At 40.4% G+C, this 16462-nt stretch overlaps 1 protein-coding gene across 1 annotated transcript in view; it reads right to left on the bottom strand.

Annotated features, from left to right (window-relative positions):
* TMEM241 (transmembrane protein 241) overlaps window positions 1-16462 on the bottom strand; it is a 42014-nt gene that overhangs the window by 24369 nt on the left and 1183 nt on the right. Inside the window, exons 2-5 of the mRNA XM_035125439.2 lie at window positions 9033-9079; window positions 7242-7319; window positions 3571-3652; window positions 230-307 (exon numbers count right to left, since the gene is read on the bottom strand). Coding sequence (XP_034981330.2) covers window positions 230-307; window positions 3571-3652; window positions 7242-7319; window positions 9033-9079 — 285 coding nt within the window. The remainder of the gene's footprint in view (window positions 1-229; window positions 308-3570; window positions 3653-7241; window positions 7320-9032; window positions 9080-16462) is intronic.

The following is a 16462-nucleotide window of genomic DNA, read 5'->3' as shown; positions in this document are numbered from 1 at the left end:
CCTTTTTGCTCTGTTACAGACTTCAAAATACATATTCTTCCCACAGAATTCAATAATTTTCTTTTCATTTCTGAAAGGAAAATGTTTGAAGTATTTCCCTTATTAAAAATAAAATTAAATTAGTAACTGGATTATTTAGCAGAGCTGGGGGAAATGGTAACACTAATTTCACTATTTCCAAAGCCCTGGTACAGGCTGTTAACAACACAGGAAATTCATTTTGTCATACCTCTTTCTGCACAAATGCCTCGATTCCACAAGCTATAACGTCTGCAGCATTGTGTAAGGTAAGAAAGATAGGAATTGGCTGTCAAGGGAGAAAATGTGACCGATAAGATTAGCACTGCAGATTCTGAAAAGATCCTCTTCTGCACTTATTCCTGTTTCTCTTGGGTGGTCCTAAAAACCAGATATTTCTAGGGATACAGTTTCCCTTATAAACAATTGTAGGAGTTTGCAGGTATGAAATGAGGTGGTGCACAAAGCATTAAATTTCTCCCATGAGATTAGGGTTGCCAGACTCAATAGTGGACAGGACTTCTGTGCCTTTAATTGCCCTGCTCTCTTTTGAGTCTGGAAACCTTAAAGAGAAACCAGCAGACCCTTTACTTGGAAATTAAACAAAGGGTCTGCTGCTTTCTCTTTAAGGTTTCCAGACTCAAAAGAGAGCAGGGCAATTAAAGGCACAGAAGTCCTGTCCACTATTGAGTCTGGCAACCCTACATGAAATAGTGCTAAGAACTAGCACCATGAGGAAAAACAGTACAGTCTCCAAGAAGGGACAGAATGTTCAGCCTAGTTTCAGTCTGTGTCAATTTCACACATGTTCAAAACTCTAATCTATTTCTTTATTAACCCACTGTGATTAAAAAAAAGAAATTCATGCAAAAAATGTGTATTCAAATACCCAGGGTATTTTCTAAAAATACTGTAGATTTAGGGGTACTCTCATTTTTACCCAAGAAAATCACCATTTTATAGTTCAAATCAGGGAAAATAAATACAGTAAATGGACAAAAGTACAAAGATTCAGAAAATGTTTAGGGGTATACATACCCTTGCGTCCCCCCAGAAAAAAGCACTGCAAATACCCAAGATGCTGATCTGAGCCTTTACACATGTAAATTTACAACTGAGCAGCTGGAGGAAAAGTTGAGCCATCTGGTAAATTAGGAGGGAGAGAGGGTGTTGCTTATGGCTCTCTTGATTCCATATAGCCCCCCCCAAAGGTCAGAAAAGGTTGGAGACCCTTGAGCTAATGAAACCCATCTTGTCACTCCAAAAACGAACCACATCCAAACTGGAAACTATATGAAAAACTTGGGATATGGACTATCTAGTCAAACTAATTTGTCTTCTAAGACATGCATGCAAGGATACTATAAATTAGTTCTGTATAAAATGGAATTTGTTAATTATTGTAACAGCTTTATTTGAAAGGATACTTATTTTAGGTGTTTGCCACTGATCTTATTTTATTTTGTATAAACAATTTATCTGTTATTCTTGTATTTTTTTCCACTAGAATTTTTTTTTACAAACCAAACATGTAGGCCATAACAAATTATTTGGACCTAAGATACAGCTGCTTAACAAAGTACATTCTAAATACTTGGGAATTTGCAAGAAATGGTATTCAATGAACAGCCAAACATGGCACATAACCAGTCAGTTGTTGACTGGTCTTCAGTAGGATCAAAAAACAAAGAACAATTCACGCTGCCCATGCTCAATAATTTGCCAATTATTATTGTTAATCTCTTGTAAAAAAAACATCACATCACATCTTGCAGTGTACATTTTGTTATGTGGTCAATGTTGATTATCGGTATATTTTATCTGAGAAAGTCAATACAGATATATTTTTAAAAGTACAGTTCTTAGTTCCACTGCTGGCCTTGTTACCTAACATTTATGTTGCCTCTCACTGCTGCTGAGGCAGAAAGATAAAAGGACCCCGTCATCTAACACAGGCCACTTGAACTAGAGCACAATAATAGGAAATACTAGAAGTAATGTCTAGGAAAGCTGACACCAGAATTTACATTTTTCCTTTTCTGCAGCCAAGTTTTAACACACACATGTACACACAAACACACACACACAAACCCCTTCTCCTTCCATATGCTATTGGCTCTTTCTAGAGCCAAGAGAAATGTGTTTTGCTGCCAACAATGGCTCCAGATTGCCCAGCTCAGCTAACCTTCACCAGATGTCTATTGTCTTTGATGATATTTTTTAGGAGCTTTAGTCTTTATAAAAGGAAGCTCAGTATGTTGGTCCAGCCAGCATAAGCAAATTGCCATCTCCTCAATTCCACTATCTCACTAACACATCTCAGCCACTTGTTGTTCCTGAAATTCTCATTTCAGTTTGAAATGTGAATTCTTAGATGAAATAGGCAGGCACATGCCCTCACAGCTAAGTAAGACCCATTTCTACAGCCACCGTGTAGACTGCATTTCAAGTGCAGAAAATGTTTTCCCTTTTGTTTTCACAATCCCATTTTAACACTGCCATTTTTAAGTTGAGGAACTGAGACTGAGTTTGGGGAAGAGCAAGAATCTGAAGCCGGGTCCCCTCACTACATGTCCGCGCTAGCTTTCATCCAGTGCAGAATTATTCACCAAACAAAGGGACAAAGCAAACATCATAATTAAAACCAGCTCAATTTGGAAATGAAGCTATTTGTAGTTATATGATGCACCACAGTAGCAGCAATAGACATTTGAGCACTAATTTAGGAATCATGTTAACAACAACAAAAAGGTATTTCATGCTCCTATCTATTTCATGTGTCAAAATGGAGCATCTTTCATATTCATGTACAATGAGTTGAGGCCTCATCGTAACAGTAGATTTTGAAGAGGCGGGAGTAACAAAAAAGGGGGGGGGATTATGGGGTGTAAGTCAACTGAGAAAGGAAGAGTCACATAGACTAAACTTCCCCAGTTGCCTTATCAGAGGATGTAAGTGCTTCATGTGCCTATTCCCAGGGCAAAAGGAAAGAGAGGAAGGGAATGAACTCTGGCTCCTGTTAAAGGTGACTGTTTTGTGCTGAGAATTCTTAGCTATTTTGCTGTTGGAGCTCATTGTACCCATTTGTCACCTCTATATTGACTGACCAGGCAGCTTATTTTTTTTTTAAAAAAAACAATATATAACATCTTTCACTATCAGTTTTGCATTATATACAGCTGGATATATACATTTCAGTCTTGTTGATACTGTTCATGCATCATATTTGCAAAAGTGGTTGTTATTGTCACCACTGCACATATAGGAACAATACAACACGCAAAGCTGAAAATCAGGGAATTGTTTGCAAAGCAACCATCCAGTCAGCACAAGGATTTCTACTTGTGCAACGGGATTTGCCCCTTTTCCTCCCCCACTTTCCCTAAACTTGCTCCAGAGGATGCTTACAGCTCCCAAACAGCAGTTAGCGTTTTCGCAAATGACTTTAACCTCAGTTAGGTCAATGACTTTAACCTTAGTATGCTATCTGGAGTAAAACATTAACACCAACAAATGAAAAAGCATGTTAGTTTCCATTAGCCTGAATCTTACCAGTCTGGACAGTGCCCTGGAACCTGCATAAATAATGCCCACAAAAAGTGCAGAAGCCGGAAGCCATGACAGCACTTCAGATCTGTAAAAACAAATGGCACATACAGTTATGATTATGCCAGATTCCGTATACAAACGATATAAAAAAAACATCTACCCAAAACATTTTCCCCAACTAAACAAAGGGAAATGAACCTGGACCAGGTGTAATTAAGAGCCATGAAGGAAGTTGGAAGCTCTGCAAGATACATCTCTTGGCATTGTATCTGACCTTTCTCATGCTGCAAAGATGCACATCTCTGGTGATTTTGTACCTGCTTGGCTTGAGTGTATCCAAGTATCCTTATTGGGTTAGCTCTTCTGAGTTGCTGCAATGATGACATGCCTCTACAGTGTAATCGCCTGATTTTGTTTTTAAGTATGTTGTTCTGCTCAAGCAATGAGTTAGTTGAATTCAATCCAACTTCTGCTCATACAACATAAATTCTCTTTCCTCACACCAGGCCCAAATCTTATCTGGATCAAACTGACAACTACTATAATTATTTTGCTGGTAACTTCAAATCAGATGCCTCCTTAAAACAAGCAATGTCATTTGAACTGAAGTAGCAGTGGAAAAATAAAGCCCTAAAGCTTGAAAATGAGATCTCCATGTGGAAAACAGAGATCACTGACCACAATGTGAAGTCTCAGGAATCCCTGAAATGTTTGCATGTCCAATGTGACCATCTAAAATGCAATGGAAAAGGCCATTAGAACCGTTCCCACGATGGAACTTCAGAACTCAATCCTGCCAAGAGGGATTCTTTTTCAGGGCTGGAAAAGAATGTCTAGCACTAAGGGAAATGCTTCAATAGCAGTCATCACTCTAACATGCCAAACCATACAACGGTCAGGCTCAGAATCTGCTATAATGACTTTGCAGAGAGCACTGTGTTGTGCATTCCTTGACAAGTATGAAAGAAAAATGCAGTATTCCATGAATCAGAATGGTAACTTGGTGATCACAAGGCATGCCTACGCTACAAATCTGGATTGATCATCATGGAATCTACCCAAAGAGCATTGCATTGTACCGTGAAGGAGTTAAAAGATCTCAATCAGAGAAATTTCAGCATACACTCAAAATCGAAATACCCCTCTCATCCTTAGGCTCCCTTTGTTGATGGCATAATAGGCAAGTTAAGATTGTTGTGTGGATGCACTCATCACCCAAGGCACAGTCTGTTCATTCTAGACACAAAATGAAGAGGTTCTTGGAGAATTACGGTATGTGTACACAAACAGCCTACTTTCAGATCTAGATTTCTGAAGGAGTTAGAAGCAGCTCCTATATCTTTCCATCTGCAGACAGAGACACAAGTACAATATGAGTCACCCCACCCACTTTGAAATCTGTCGGGGTTGATGATACTCAGTATTTCTGCAAATGAGACTGAAGGGAACTTTAGGCACCAAGGAAGCCAACAGCCCAAATCTCATTTTATTCTGTGGCTCACTGAACAGGATGAAGAACTCATGACTTGCACACAGCCTGAGCCTTCCATCATTGTTGCTGATCAAAATCTTAAGACATCCCAGTGCTGATATTTCTACATGTTAGTAATCTTCCTTCCATGTTGTAGGGAAGATGTATTAAAAGCTCAAACACAAAGATCCAATACAAGGTTGGTGACCAGGGGCATAGCCAGAGGGCAGGGGGGCAGCTACCACCCCAAATCAAGGAAAGAAATAAAAATACTTAACTGACCAATTTCATCACAGATAATTTAGTTCTGCCCCCACCCCAATATAAAGCCTGCCCCCCCCCACAAAATATATCCTGGCTATGCTCATGTTGGGGACCCCTTGACTAATTTAACACATTCTGCATGAAGCTGCATTTGAAGAAAGGGTAGAAGCTGCAGGCAGTGCAGAATTCTGAAGCATGCCTCTTGAAAACTGGCTTCCTATTCTTTCTGCCTCATCCATGCTGTCTGCGTACTTCTTTCCATGTCCAAGCATTAAACTGCTTGAGTTCTGCGTACCCTAAGGAATGCCTCTTTTCTTTCCTTACACTCCTCCCCTTTTATCTTTAGGTCTTCTGCAGCATGCCATCCTTTGCATCCCATCTTTTACTCAACAAGAGCAGGGAGCAGGAAAATCTCTGTGTTAGGATTACCTTGCTTAGACTGACATCTAGTGGAGTGAAGTCTTAAGCTCCAAAGCAGAACAATATTTAACCAAGTTAGGAGACAACAGTGCTTTGGTTTTTAGCAGAAAGCATCAGGGTGACGAGAACAATATTTAAGCCACCCTTACCACAATGTTCCATTGCTACCACAGAATGCCATCCTGGAGCTCCATCAGATATCTATCCTCTGATGTGCAGCCATTCTACAAATGGAAGAACATACTACTGATGTTGCTCAGAATGAATTTCTCTAAGCATAGATCTTTATGTCACAGGTCACTATTCTTCTAGGGGAGGACATGATAGAGGTGTGTAAAATTATGCGTGGAAAGAAGAAAGTGGAGAGGAAGGTTTTTTTCTCCTCCCACAAGGGCATCCAAAGAAGCTGAATGTTGGAAGAGTCAGAACAGACAAAAGAAATACTCCTTCTCGCAGTGCACAGGAACCAACTTCAACAAGAGGAAGTGATGGTCACCAACTTCGATGTCTTCAAAAGAGGATTAGACAAATTCATAGAGGGGAAGGCTTACAGTGGTTACTAGGCAGGACGACTATGTTCTGTTTCCAACTCCAGAAGCATTATGCCTCTGCACACCAGGTGCTGGGAGTGGGAAGAGCAGTGGGGCACTCAGGTCCTGCTCACACACTTCCCATAGGTATCTAGTTAGTCACTGGGAGAACAGGATGGTGGGTTAGATGGGTCACTGGCCTGATCAGGAGGGCTCGTCTTATATACAGTACTTACGTACATAACCCTCGACAAAATGAAGTATTTTTTTTCTGTGGGTTTTTGCCTCTCAAATTCATGAGAGTGTTTTTTTTTAATGTGTTCAATGTGGATGTCTTTCATTTAAACATCAGACTAGATTTCCACGGAATAAATCAGCTATTCCTAAAAATATATCCCAAACAGTTCATAATTGGGCTAGACCAGGCATCCCCAAACTCGGCCCTCCAGATGTTCCCATCATCCCTCACCACTGGTCTTGTTAGCTAGGGTTGATGGGAGTTGTAGTCCTAAAACATCTGGAGGGCTGAGTTTGGGGGTGCCTGGGCTAGACAGTCAAACAGCAAGGAAGTGATCTTGCATACTAAGATGCAAACAGCAGATTTCTCAGTTCCAGATTGTATGCAATTTTAAATGCCCTATAGAGTTGGGAAGTATCTTCATTTGACCATGCTAATTATATAAGAATGGGACAGGGGGCTGGAGAAAAGCCTACACACTTGTGCACATATACTTGATGAAATTGTGGCCTATCCTATGATTTTAATCTCATGAGTATATGTGCAAAGTTATATAAAAGCATAAAGAAAACACTCCAGTTACATGCAGAAAAAACTGTGCTCATGTTTATTATTATTTTACCATGGCACAGTTCTTGCAACATTATGGGGTAAGAACCACAGCCAAGTATCTGAAATAAGATGACACATATTCCAGTGGATATTAACTGGAATGTCATCTGTATATTCTTACACTGCGATTTCATTGTACCTTGAACTGCTGCTGATTTCAGTCCAGCCAATCTTCCAGGAAATGTGTAGGAGAAATCCACCAACTAGTGTCTGCCAGCTGCAATTGAAACACGTACAATGTTCTGTTTCTAAACAATTAACCCAAGTCAATTATTACTCACAGTGGGGGCTTCTTCCATGAGTGACACTGTCTGATCATATGCTGCCTTCAGTCAATGGACTGGCAGTATAAAAGGCAACAAAATAAAATTATGATGATGGAACAAAACAACAAATTATATTCCTAACAGGCAACTTTGGCTGCTGCAAAGCCAGTAGATGCACCCTCACCTGTAGTTAAAGCATCAGCTGCTTAAGTGGAGAAAAACCACAAAGCTTTTACACTGCTAAATTCTGAAATCAAAGATCCCACCTGTTGTGAGGCTACAGGGAACAGAGCTTAAGCCAACTTCTCCTTCTCTAAGGAGTGTTGCTGTGGCTCATCCCTGTGACTGCCCCCACCTTGTTCCGACCCATGACCTATCCCGGCCCCTCAGGCCAGTCTGCAAAGCTGAGCTGAGATGCTGTGGAGAGCGAAGGCTTCCTAGATGTAGTACCAGTGTGGACGTCGCTAGAGGACACTGTTTTGCAACCTCTCTTGTGCTCCCAGCATCCCCGGCTGTCTTGAGTTTTGTGTTCCAGAACAGTGGGTTTTACCTGCTTTACCTGGCATAGGTGTGACATCTATCTACACAACCTGTATATGGACACTCGCATATTCACTTGGGACGTTGTGTCCAAATTTGAACGCAATTGGTCAAGCGGTTTCGGAGAAAAGTGGAGACAACCCACATGCCCAGTTTACATTTATATCTATATTTTCATATATATAATTCATATATATATATATAATACATATATATTATATGAATTAGTGTCAGGTAAGTGGTATAAGCTATGAGTCTTGCTATGAACTTGTTGGGTGGCCCAAAGCAAGCCACTTCAGGGGCCGTCAATATCATGCCCTCCAGATGTTGTTGGGCTCCAACTTCCATACGGCCCAAGCAGCATGGGCGATAGTCATAATGGGAGTTGTTGTCAAACAACATCTGGAGGGCATTATGTCAGCTCCCCCACACAACATGATCAGTCTAGTCTACTGCCCATCAGTTTAACTGAATGATTCCATTTTCTAGTCTTACTGGAGATACATTCCTCTCTATTCACTTTTAGATAATCCTCACTCAAATAATCATCAGTTTACATTTGTTTTGTCAGGGTTTGCCACACAGAATCTTAAGAACTGTTGTAACTTGACAGAGACCTTTCAGAAGCCACTGTGAAAATAAGAACTCTCTTTCCCACCATCTTGGTCTTAGCCTCTCCTTTCCCTCCATAGCTGCCAATTTTAATCCACCAATCAAATCTCTCCCTCAGAACAGTTTGAGCACTCTGCCATTAGCCTTGTGATTTTGGTTAAACTGCCTTTGTACAGCCTTCCTCTGCTGTTTTGTGGGAAGTAGGCTGACCATAGGATTTGACATATTTGAAGCCCCTGAACATTTGAAATGGGGAGTGGAAGTTCTCAAAACCTGGAAAATGGCACATTCCTTCCCCCTCAGCTACAGGGAGGGCCTGGTGAAAAAACAGCAGTTTTTGACACAGAAGCAGAGAGCTGAGAATTAGGACAAGTCATGTTGTAACTATAAAACATATAGGAGTTTCCCAGATGAGGATATACAGCAATTGTATGAGACACCAACATTAGCCTCTGTCTGGTACAGCTACCTACTTATTCTGTCATTTTTTGATGCACTTTTGAAAAACTTACCCTTGAAAAAGAGTGGGGTAGGTGAATTTCAGGACAGACAGAACATACTGGAAGACAAAACACCAGGTTAGGGGACAGTACATAAAAATCCAAACACACACACACTTTTCAAGTAATTTTTACAGAAATCATAAGCATGTTCTGAGCACTGCTTAGTTGATAGTTAGGCTCAATTCTGCTGCTACAGTTCAAAAATTTGGGAAAACACATTCAGTCCTGCAGATAGGAAATGGCCAAAGAGTCTTATTACTGTAATGTCAGAATGGCAACGCAGTACAAAATACAGAGAATATCAAGAAAAATAAGAACTTATACCAAGCAAAGTTTTTTTGCCCAGAATTGTCTATTTAACTCTGAATGAAAAGGCTTTCCATTGTTCCAGGCAAAGTAAGTCCCCAAGCCCTCCAATACCTGCTCCCTGATGACTTTAACTGGAGATTTCAGGAACAGTACCTGGGAAACTCTACATGCAAAGGATGTGCTTTATCTGTCCATCACCATAGGAAGTCTTGCTCCCAGAAGCCTAACAAAACACATCTACATATTGCATGGGGAAAACTAGATAATCTGGAGAAGTCCTCATATACACACCTGCCATTCTGACATTACAAAGTCATGTGCCTTTTCCTAACTTCTTGCCCACATATGATTTTCAAATGTAACAGCAGCCCATTACCTTGTCATAAACGCACTGGCGGAGGAAGGCGTACACCACCCAGGTGTACAGCATATGTGCTGCTCCGGGTGCTGGAGCAGCTAGCTCCGCCCCTGCATAAACATGGCCATGGAATTTCATTTGTGTGTGCATTCAACAAAACCAAAAAGCAAGGGGTTTGTTAGCTCAGCGCAGATTTCTCTGGAGCAAACCGTCTGACCTGGGCATCCTCTGTCGTTATTTACTAAATGCATCCCAACAGGGATAGAGAACTTTCTCCACCCATGCTTTACTCCAGTGTTTCTCAACCAGTGTGCCTCCAGATGTTTTGGGACTACAACTCCCATCATCCCTAGCTAGCAAGACCAGTGGTCAGGAATGATGGGAGTTGTAGTCCCAAAACATCTGGGGGCACACTGGTTGAGAAACACTGCTTTACTCCAGCTTTTATTTGATAACACATGTGTTATATGTGATGAGTTTTATATTGGTTTTATGAAACTGGTTTTGTTGCTCTTTATGCATTTTGTGTTTTGTATACTTTGGGATTATCTAATAAAGAGCAGGCTAGAAATTCTCCCAATAAACAAAATAAAAAACAAACATTTGGTTTAGAGCTTTGATGTTGGTAAAGAATCATGGGTACATGCACAGAGCAACAAAGACAGTGAATGACTACCCCATTTGTTGATGATTTTGCTTCAATGTACACATTGAACGATGCAACACTTTGGGGAAAACAATAATCAATAAGAAAAAATATTACTCTACTGCTCATTCAGAGCAAGTTCCTTGATTTCTGAGTGTTTCATTGTACAGGCCAGAGATAAGACTGCAATCTTTAATCAACAGTATACCACTTACAAATTTCAACTTTACACACTAAAAAAAAAAAAACAATGAAAATAAAATACTAATAATAGCACGTAAGAGCCAATGTTGGATTCTGACAAAGGGGGAATTTCTTCCGGCCTCTATGGGCTGCTCTTGCTGTTAGCCATTACATATTTCTCATCCTCTACTCCATAAATACATTATTTCCTCATCCATTATTTTAATGCTTGAACAAGGCTAATGAAGCATTTGGAAGCACTTTGCGGAGGGCCAAACAGTATATGTGAGATGGCATGTTGATGAAATTCAACAGGTGTAGACTCAGTTTACCTTGTATGAAGGTGCAATGCTGGGAAATCTGCAACTGTTGAAGTTCTGCCTATCATATACTGTTGTTATGAGCCTCTCTCAGGGAAAAGGATGCAACCCTATTAATAGGTATGTAGCTCCTTGATCACTGCAGATGGTGACAGCAGTCACGAAATTAAAAGACGCCTGCTTCTTGGGAGAAAAGCAATGACAAACCTAGACAGCATCTTAAAAAGCAGAGACATCACCTTGCCGACAAAGGTCCGTATAGTTAAAGCTATGGTTTTCCCAGTAGTGATGTATGGAAGTGAGAGCTGGACCATAAAGAAGGCTGATCGTGGGACTTCCGGTTCCCGCGGACATCTTAAGGGAGCGCAGGACAACCCCTCGGGGAGTCCTGAGCTTTTTGGGGGCGCACGGAGGCATCGCAAAGGCTCTGCGATCCTCCTAAACCACAGGGGGGGTTACCCTGTGGGTCGTGGCACCCAGCGGCGTCCAGCGCGCTCTCCTGCACCCCGGTTTTTCGCTGTTAAGAGCCGAGGAAGGGATCGAGCTGCGGGCGCGAAAGGGAGAAGACCACTAGCCCCATCAAGCGCAGTCTCTGGCTCCTGATGTGAAGCGGTGAACTTCCAAAAAGAACAAATTCGTGGTGTATAGAAGGAAATTAAGGATTACCTGAGTTATTTGGCGAATTTGGATGGCTGAGGGCGCAAAAAGGGAGTCCGTCCCAGCAGCGGTGTGTCTATGACGCAGTTGTGAAATCGCAGGAATGGAGAACTCAAAAGTGAAACTGCCTGCTGAGTGAGGTATGCCAAAGTCCTTTGTTACTTGTAACGAGGCAGCTGTTTTTTTTTTCTTTGTTTAAGAGCTGAATGGGAGTCTTTTAAAGAGTTACTTTGTCTCCTTGCTGGGAAAACGGACCCTGCTGTGAGCCTCAGGCTATAAGTGTCTGATTTCAGCTCAAAGACTTGGCTGTCTGCTACGCAGCAACGTTTAAACTTGAAGGGAGTGAAAGGTGGAAAAGATCTTAAACTGTAGCAACACTGAGGAGGGGAAAGAGCTTATTTAACTGTATGTATTAGCCGGTGGGCTTTGCATATATATATATACATACATTTTTATTTTGTTTGAGAGTGCAGCGAAACCCGATCTCTTTGTCCCTTTGAGATCAGCAGAAGATCCAAGTGGATTAAGCCAGTAGCGGCTGAAGAGGATTCATCTTCTCTTTTGTGTTATATCCCCTCCCTCCATTGATTTTATTGTCTGGATTTTCGACGCCTGATTTCTCCTGTGAAGACCTGGCTCTGACCTGCTTTGGCTTTGGTGTTTTAAGTTTATATTTCCCCCCCAAAATTTTGGATTAAGAAATAAAGAAAGATTTAGAGATATGGAATAGGAGGAAGTTGTCATTCCTTGGTAGAATTGCAGCTGTAAAGATGAACGTATTGCCCAAAATGTTATTCTTGTTTCAAACAATACCTATCATAAAGGGGACAAGACAATTCAAAGAATGGCAAAAAGATTTACAAAGATTTGTTTGGCAGGGGAAGAAACCAAGAATAAAATATAAAATATTGGTAGACAAGACAGAAAGAGGCGGATTCTCCATGCCAGACTTGAAATTATACTTTGAAGCGTCATGTCTCTGTTGGATAAAAGAATGGATAACATTGGAAAATACGGACTTGTTGGACTTGGAGGGATTTGACAACAGAGCAGGTTGGCATTCATATCTATGGTATGATAAGAAAAAAACCCATAAAGGATTTACGAACCATGTTATAAGAAGATCGTTATTTGAAGTATGGGAAAGAAATAAAGCCTTGTTAGAGACCAAGACGCCATGGTGGATCTCACCAATGGAAGTGATCATAGTGAAAAAAGTGAATATGGAAGGCGAGAGACCAACATATGAAAATTTTCTAAGACAATCGGAACAAGGTTGGAAATTGAAACCATATGAAGAGGTTAAAGTATATTTGACGAGTTGGCTGCAATATCATCAAATTAATGATGTATTTGTGAAAGATAAAAAAATTGGTTTTGAGGAGAGAAGGTCCAAATTTCAAACAGAGTTGCTAGGGGGCAGAATAAAATTGTTGTCCAAAATGTATAATTTGCTGGTAGAGTGGTATACTAAAGATGAGTTGACGAAAGAGGTAATGATAAAATGGGCTAAGGATTTTGGGCATAATATTGAATATGATGCGTGGTTGAAATTATGGAACCAAACAATAAAATTTACAGCATGTACTGCTTTGAAAGAGAATGTCTGGAAGATGATGTATAGATGGCATTTAACCCCAGTGAAATTAGCAAAAATGTATAGAATGAGTAATAGAATGTGCTGGAAATGTAATGAAAAGGAAGGGGACTTTTATCATATGTGGTGGAAATGTGAAAAGGTTAAAGGATATTGGGAAATGATATATAACGAACTGAAAAAGATATTTAAGTATACCTTTCCCAAAAGACCAGAGGCCTTTCTGTTAGGACTGATAGGCCAAGAGATAACTAGGGAGGACAGTACCCTTTTTTTGTATGCGACAACCGCGGCGAGGACATTATTAGCCCAGAAATGGAAGACCCAGGACTTACCGACAATTGGAGACTGGCAGACAAAGATGATCGAATATGCAGAATTAGCGAGACTGACTAGCAGGATTCGAAACCAGAGGGAGACAAGGTTTCTAAGGGATTGGAGTAAATTTGTGGATTATATGGAAACGAACTGTAAAGGTTTAAAGACACTTGCAGGCGTGAAATAAATCCTACGAATTGATTTTAAAGATTAGATAAAAAGGAACTGCGAGATAAGAACTGATTAGAAAACCTTTTGAGGGGAGGGAGGGAAGTCAAGCTCGGCGGAGCATGTTTTTTGGGATGTATGTATTTTTGAATGTTTGTTTGTTTGTTTGTTTGTTTTGTATAATGTTTTAAATGTGTTTATTTTGGAAAATTTAATAAATAATTATTAAAAAAAAAAAAAAATAAAGAAGGCTGATCGCCGAAGAATTGATGCTTTTGAATTATGGTGCTGGAGGAGACTCTTGAGAGTCCCATGGACTGCTAGAAGATCAAACCTATCAATTCTTAAGGAAATCAGCCCTGAGTGCTCCCTGGAAGGACAGATCGTGAAGCTGAGGCTCCAATACTTTGGCCACCTCATGAGAAGAGAAGAATCCTTGGAAAAGACCCTGATGTTGGGAAAGATTGAGGGCACTAGGAGAAGGGGACGACAGAGGACAAGATGGTTGGACAGTGTTCTCGAAGCTACGAACATGAGTTTGACCAAACTACGGGAGGCAGTGCAAGACAGGAGTGCCTGGCGTGCTATGGTCCATGGGGTCACGAAGAGTCGGACACGACTAAACGACTAAACAACAAAAGCTGTAATAAAATATAGCAATATTATGGATTAAAGTTATATTAAAAAAGAAAGGATTAACATTTCTAACATGTACATGTACATGCTCTGTCTCAGACACACATGCATAAATGAGATTTTCTATATACTGTAAATATGACCTCTACTATAATTTCTTCAGAAACTCTCAACTTGCAATCCAAAGGCATGTATCATCACTGAGACAATCAATCGTCCTCTGTATTCCAAGACATTATCTAGCCTTTGCATTGCCAAACCAAACCTGCTACATAACCTGAACTTGGTGGCTGCATGAAGCTTTTCATGCAAGGCTAATTTAAATCAAGGTTTGCATTCAGGTTTTGGAAACAAGTTTGGAATACACCAGAATTTCTCCTTCATGCCATTCAAATCAGAGGTTGATAGGAATTGCTTACTACACTATATGCTAGTGGCTGGCATAAACATAATTTTAATAATTGGGATATCTTTCCACAAACAGCAGTGGTGAACAGTACAGTATCTAGCTAGAAGAGGGTATGGCAGAACTATGTATCATTGATACTGTAGCAAGGAGCAAGCTTTTGCAATGGATCAGGCAATGAAACAAAACCAGCCATAAAAATAAAAAGAAACAAGTCATAGCTAGCCCTGACCTGAGACAGAACTCACTTATTAATGAATGCAATTTGAATTAACTAAGTGACCACTTCAGGTAAGGGAATCTACCAAACTCATTGGCTTATCAGATATACATTTTTTCCCGTAATTCGAACATAGGAGTTGCAAGTAGACGTTGTAAGCTGAAGAAGATTTAAAGTAAGGCCTTAGAAGCTACCTGATGCATTGGATTCTCATGACCTTTGCTGGTTCTGCCTTAACTATAAACCAAACCAAACCAAACCAAACCAACAAATTGTGTGTGGGTGTTATATCCTGCAAGTAATTAAATTTGGTTGATTAAATTACATGCTATTTTAATATACTTTCCCCCTTGAATTTCATTGTTCATTTGCTTTCTGCCTTGAAAATACCACAGCCTGTTGCTTCTCATCCATCCCTGCGTTCCTATAATCTGATTTTTCTAAAGGATGTTGCAAGACTCCAGTCTTCTCTGTTTTAAAGGTAACAGATGCTGGAAAGATGCTAAAAAGACTTGTAGCACCTTAAAGACTAACAAATACAAGATGGCCTAATTTATTTTATTATGTAAACTGTTTCTAAGCTGTCCTTCAGTGGATTCCAGAACGGTATACAATAGATATGAGAATTAATCAAAACTACAGATGCAATAACACATCTGTCAAACAATTTATAGACTATGGGGCAAAACAAGACTATACAAACTAAAAGCAGATTAAGGCAATATAACTTTTTAAAACACCTGAGCAAATAGAAATGTTTTAACTTGGCACAAAAAGGCGGTCAATGCCAGGTACCTCTCAGATCCAAAGATGTGGTATCGCTACAGAAGGGGCCTCTCCTTGGTGCACACAAAACACATCTCCACGAAGAAAGGTGCTCAAGGAAAGGGTCTCTATTAAAGATCTCATGGCACAAGCAGATGGGGGGGGGCAGGAAGACACATTATGTCAGGCATTTGTGTTCCAAACAAACTTTGCTGAACTACAGTTCACTTTGTCAGATCTAGTCCACAAAACTCAATGCTACAATAAAGTTAATACAGAACAATCCTAACCATGTCTACTCAGAAGTATGTCCTACTGAATTCAGTGGGGCTTACTCAGTCTTAGTCTTTGTTGTTGTTGTTTAGTCGTTTAATCGTGTCCGACTCTTCGTGACCCCATGGATCAGAGCACACCAGGCACTCCTGTCTTCCACTGCTTCCCGCAGTTTGGTCAGACTCATTTTGCTTCGAGAACACTGTCCAACTATCTCGTCCTGTGTCGTCTCCTTCTCCTTGTGTCCTCAATCTTTCCCAACATCAGGGTCTTTTCCAGGGAGTCTTCTCTTCTCATGAGGTGGCCAAAGTATTGGAGCCTCAGCTTCAGGATCTTTCCTTCCAGTGAGCACTCAGGGCTGATTTCCTTAATACCGGTAATGGATCAGTTTGATCTTCTTGCAGTCCATGGGACTCTCAAGAGTCTCCTCCAATACCATAATTCAAAAGTATCAATTCTTCGGCGATCAGCCTTCTTCATGGTCCAGCTCTCAGTTCCATACATCACTACTGGGAAAACTATAGCTTTAACTATACAGACCTTTGCAAATACTTTTTCTTGATTTTGCAGAAACAGATTAGGT

This window comes from Zootoca vivipara, chromosome 8 (assembly GCF_963506605.1).
Source record: "Zootoca vivipara chromosome 8, rZooViv1.1, whole genome shotgun sequence".
NCBI lineage: Eukaryota > Metazoa > Chordata > Lepidosauria > Squamata > Lacertidae > Zootoca > Zootoca vivipara.
Note: the sequence above shows the minus strand (reverse complement) of the source record. Positions and strands in the feature narration are given on the sequence as shown.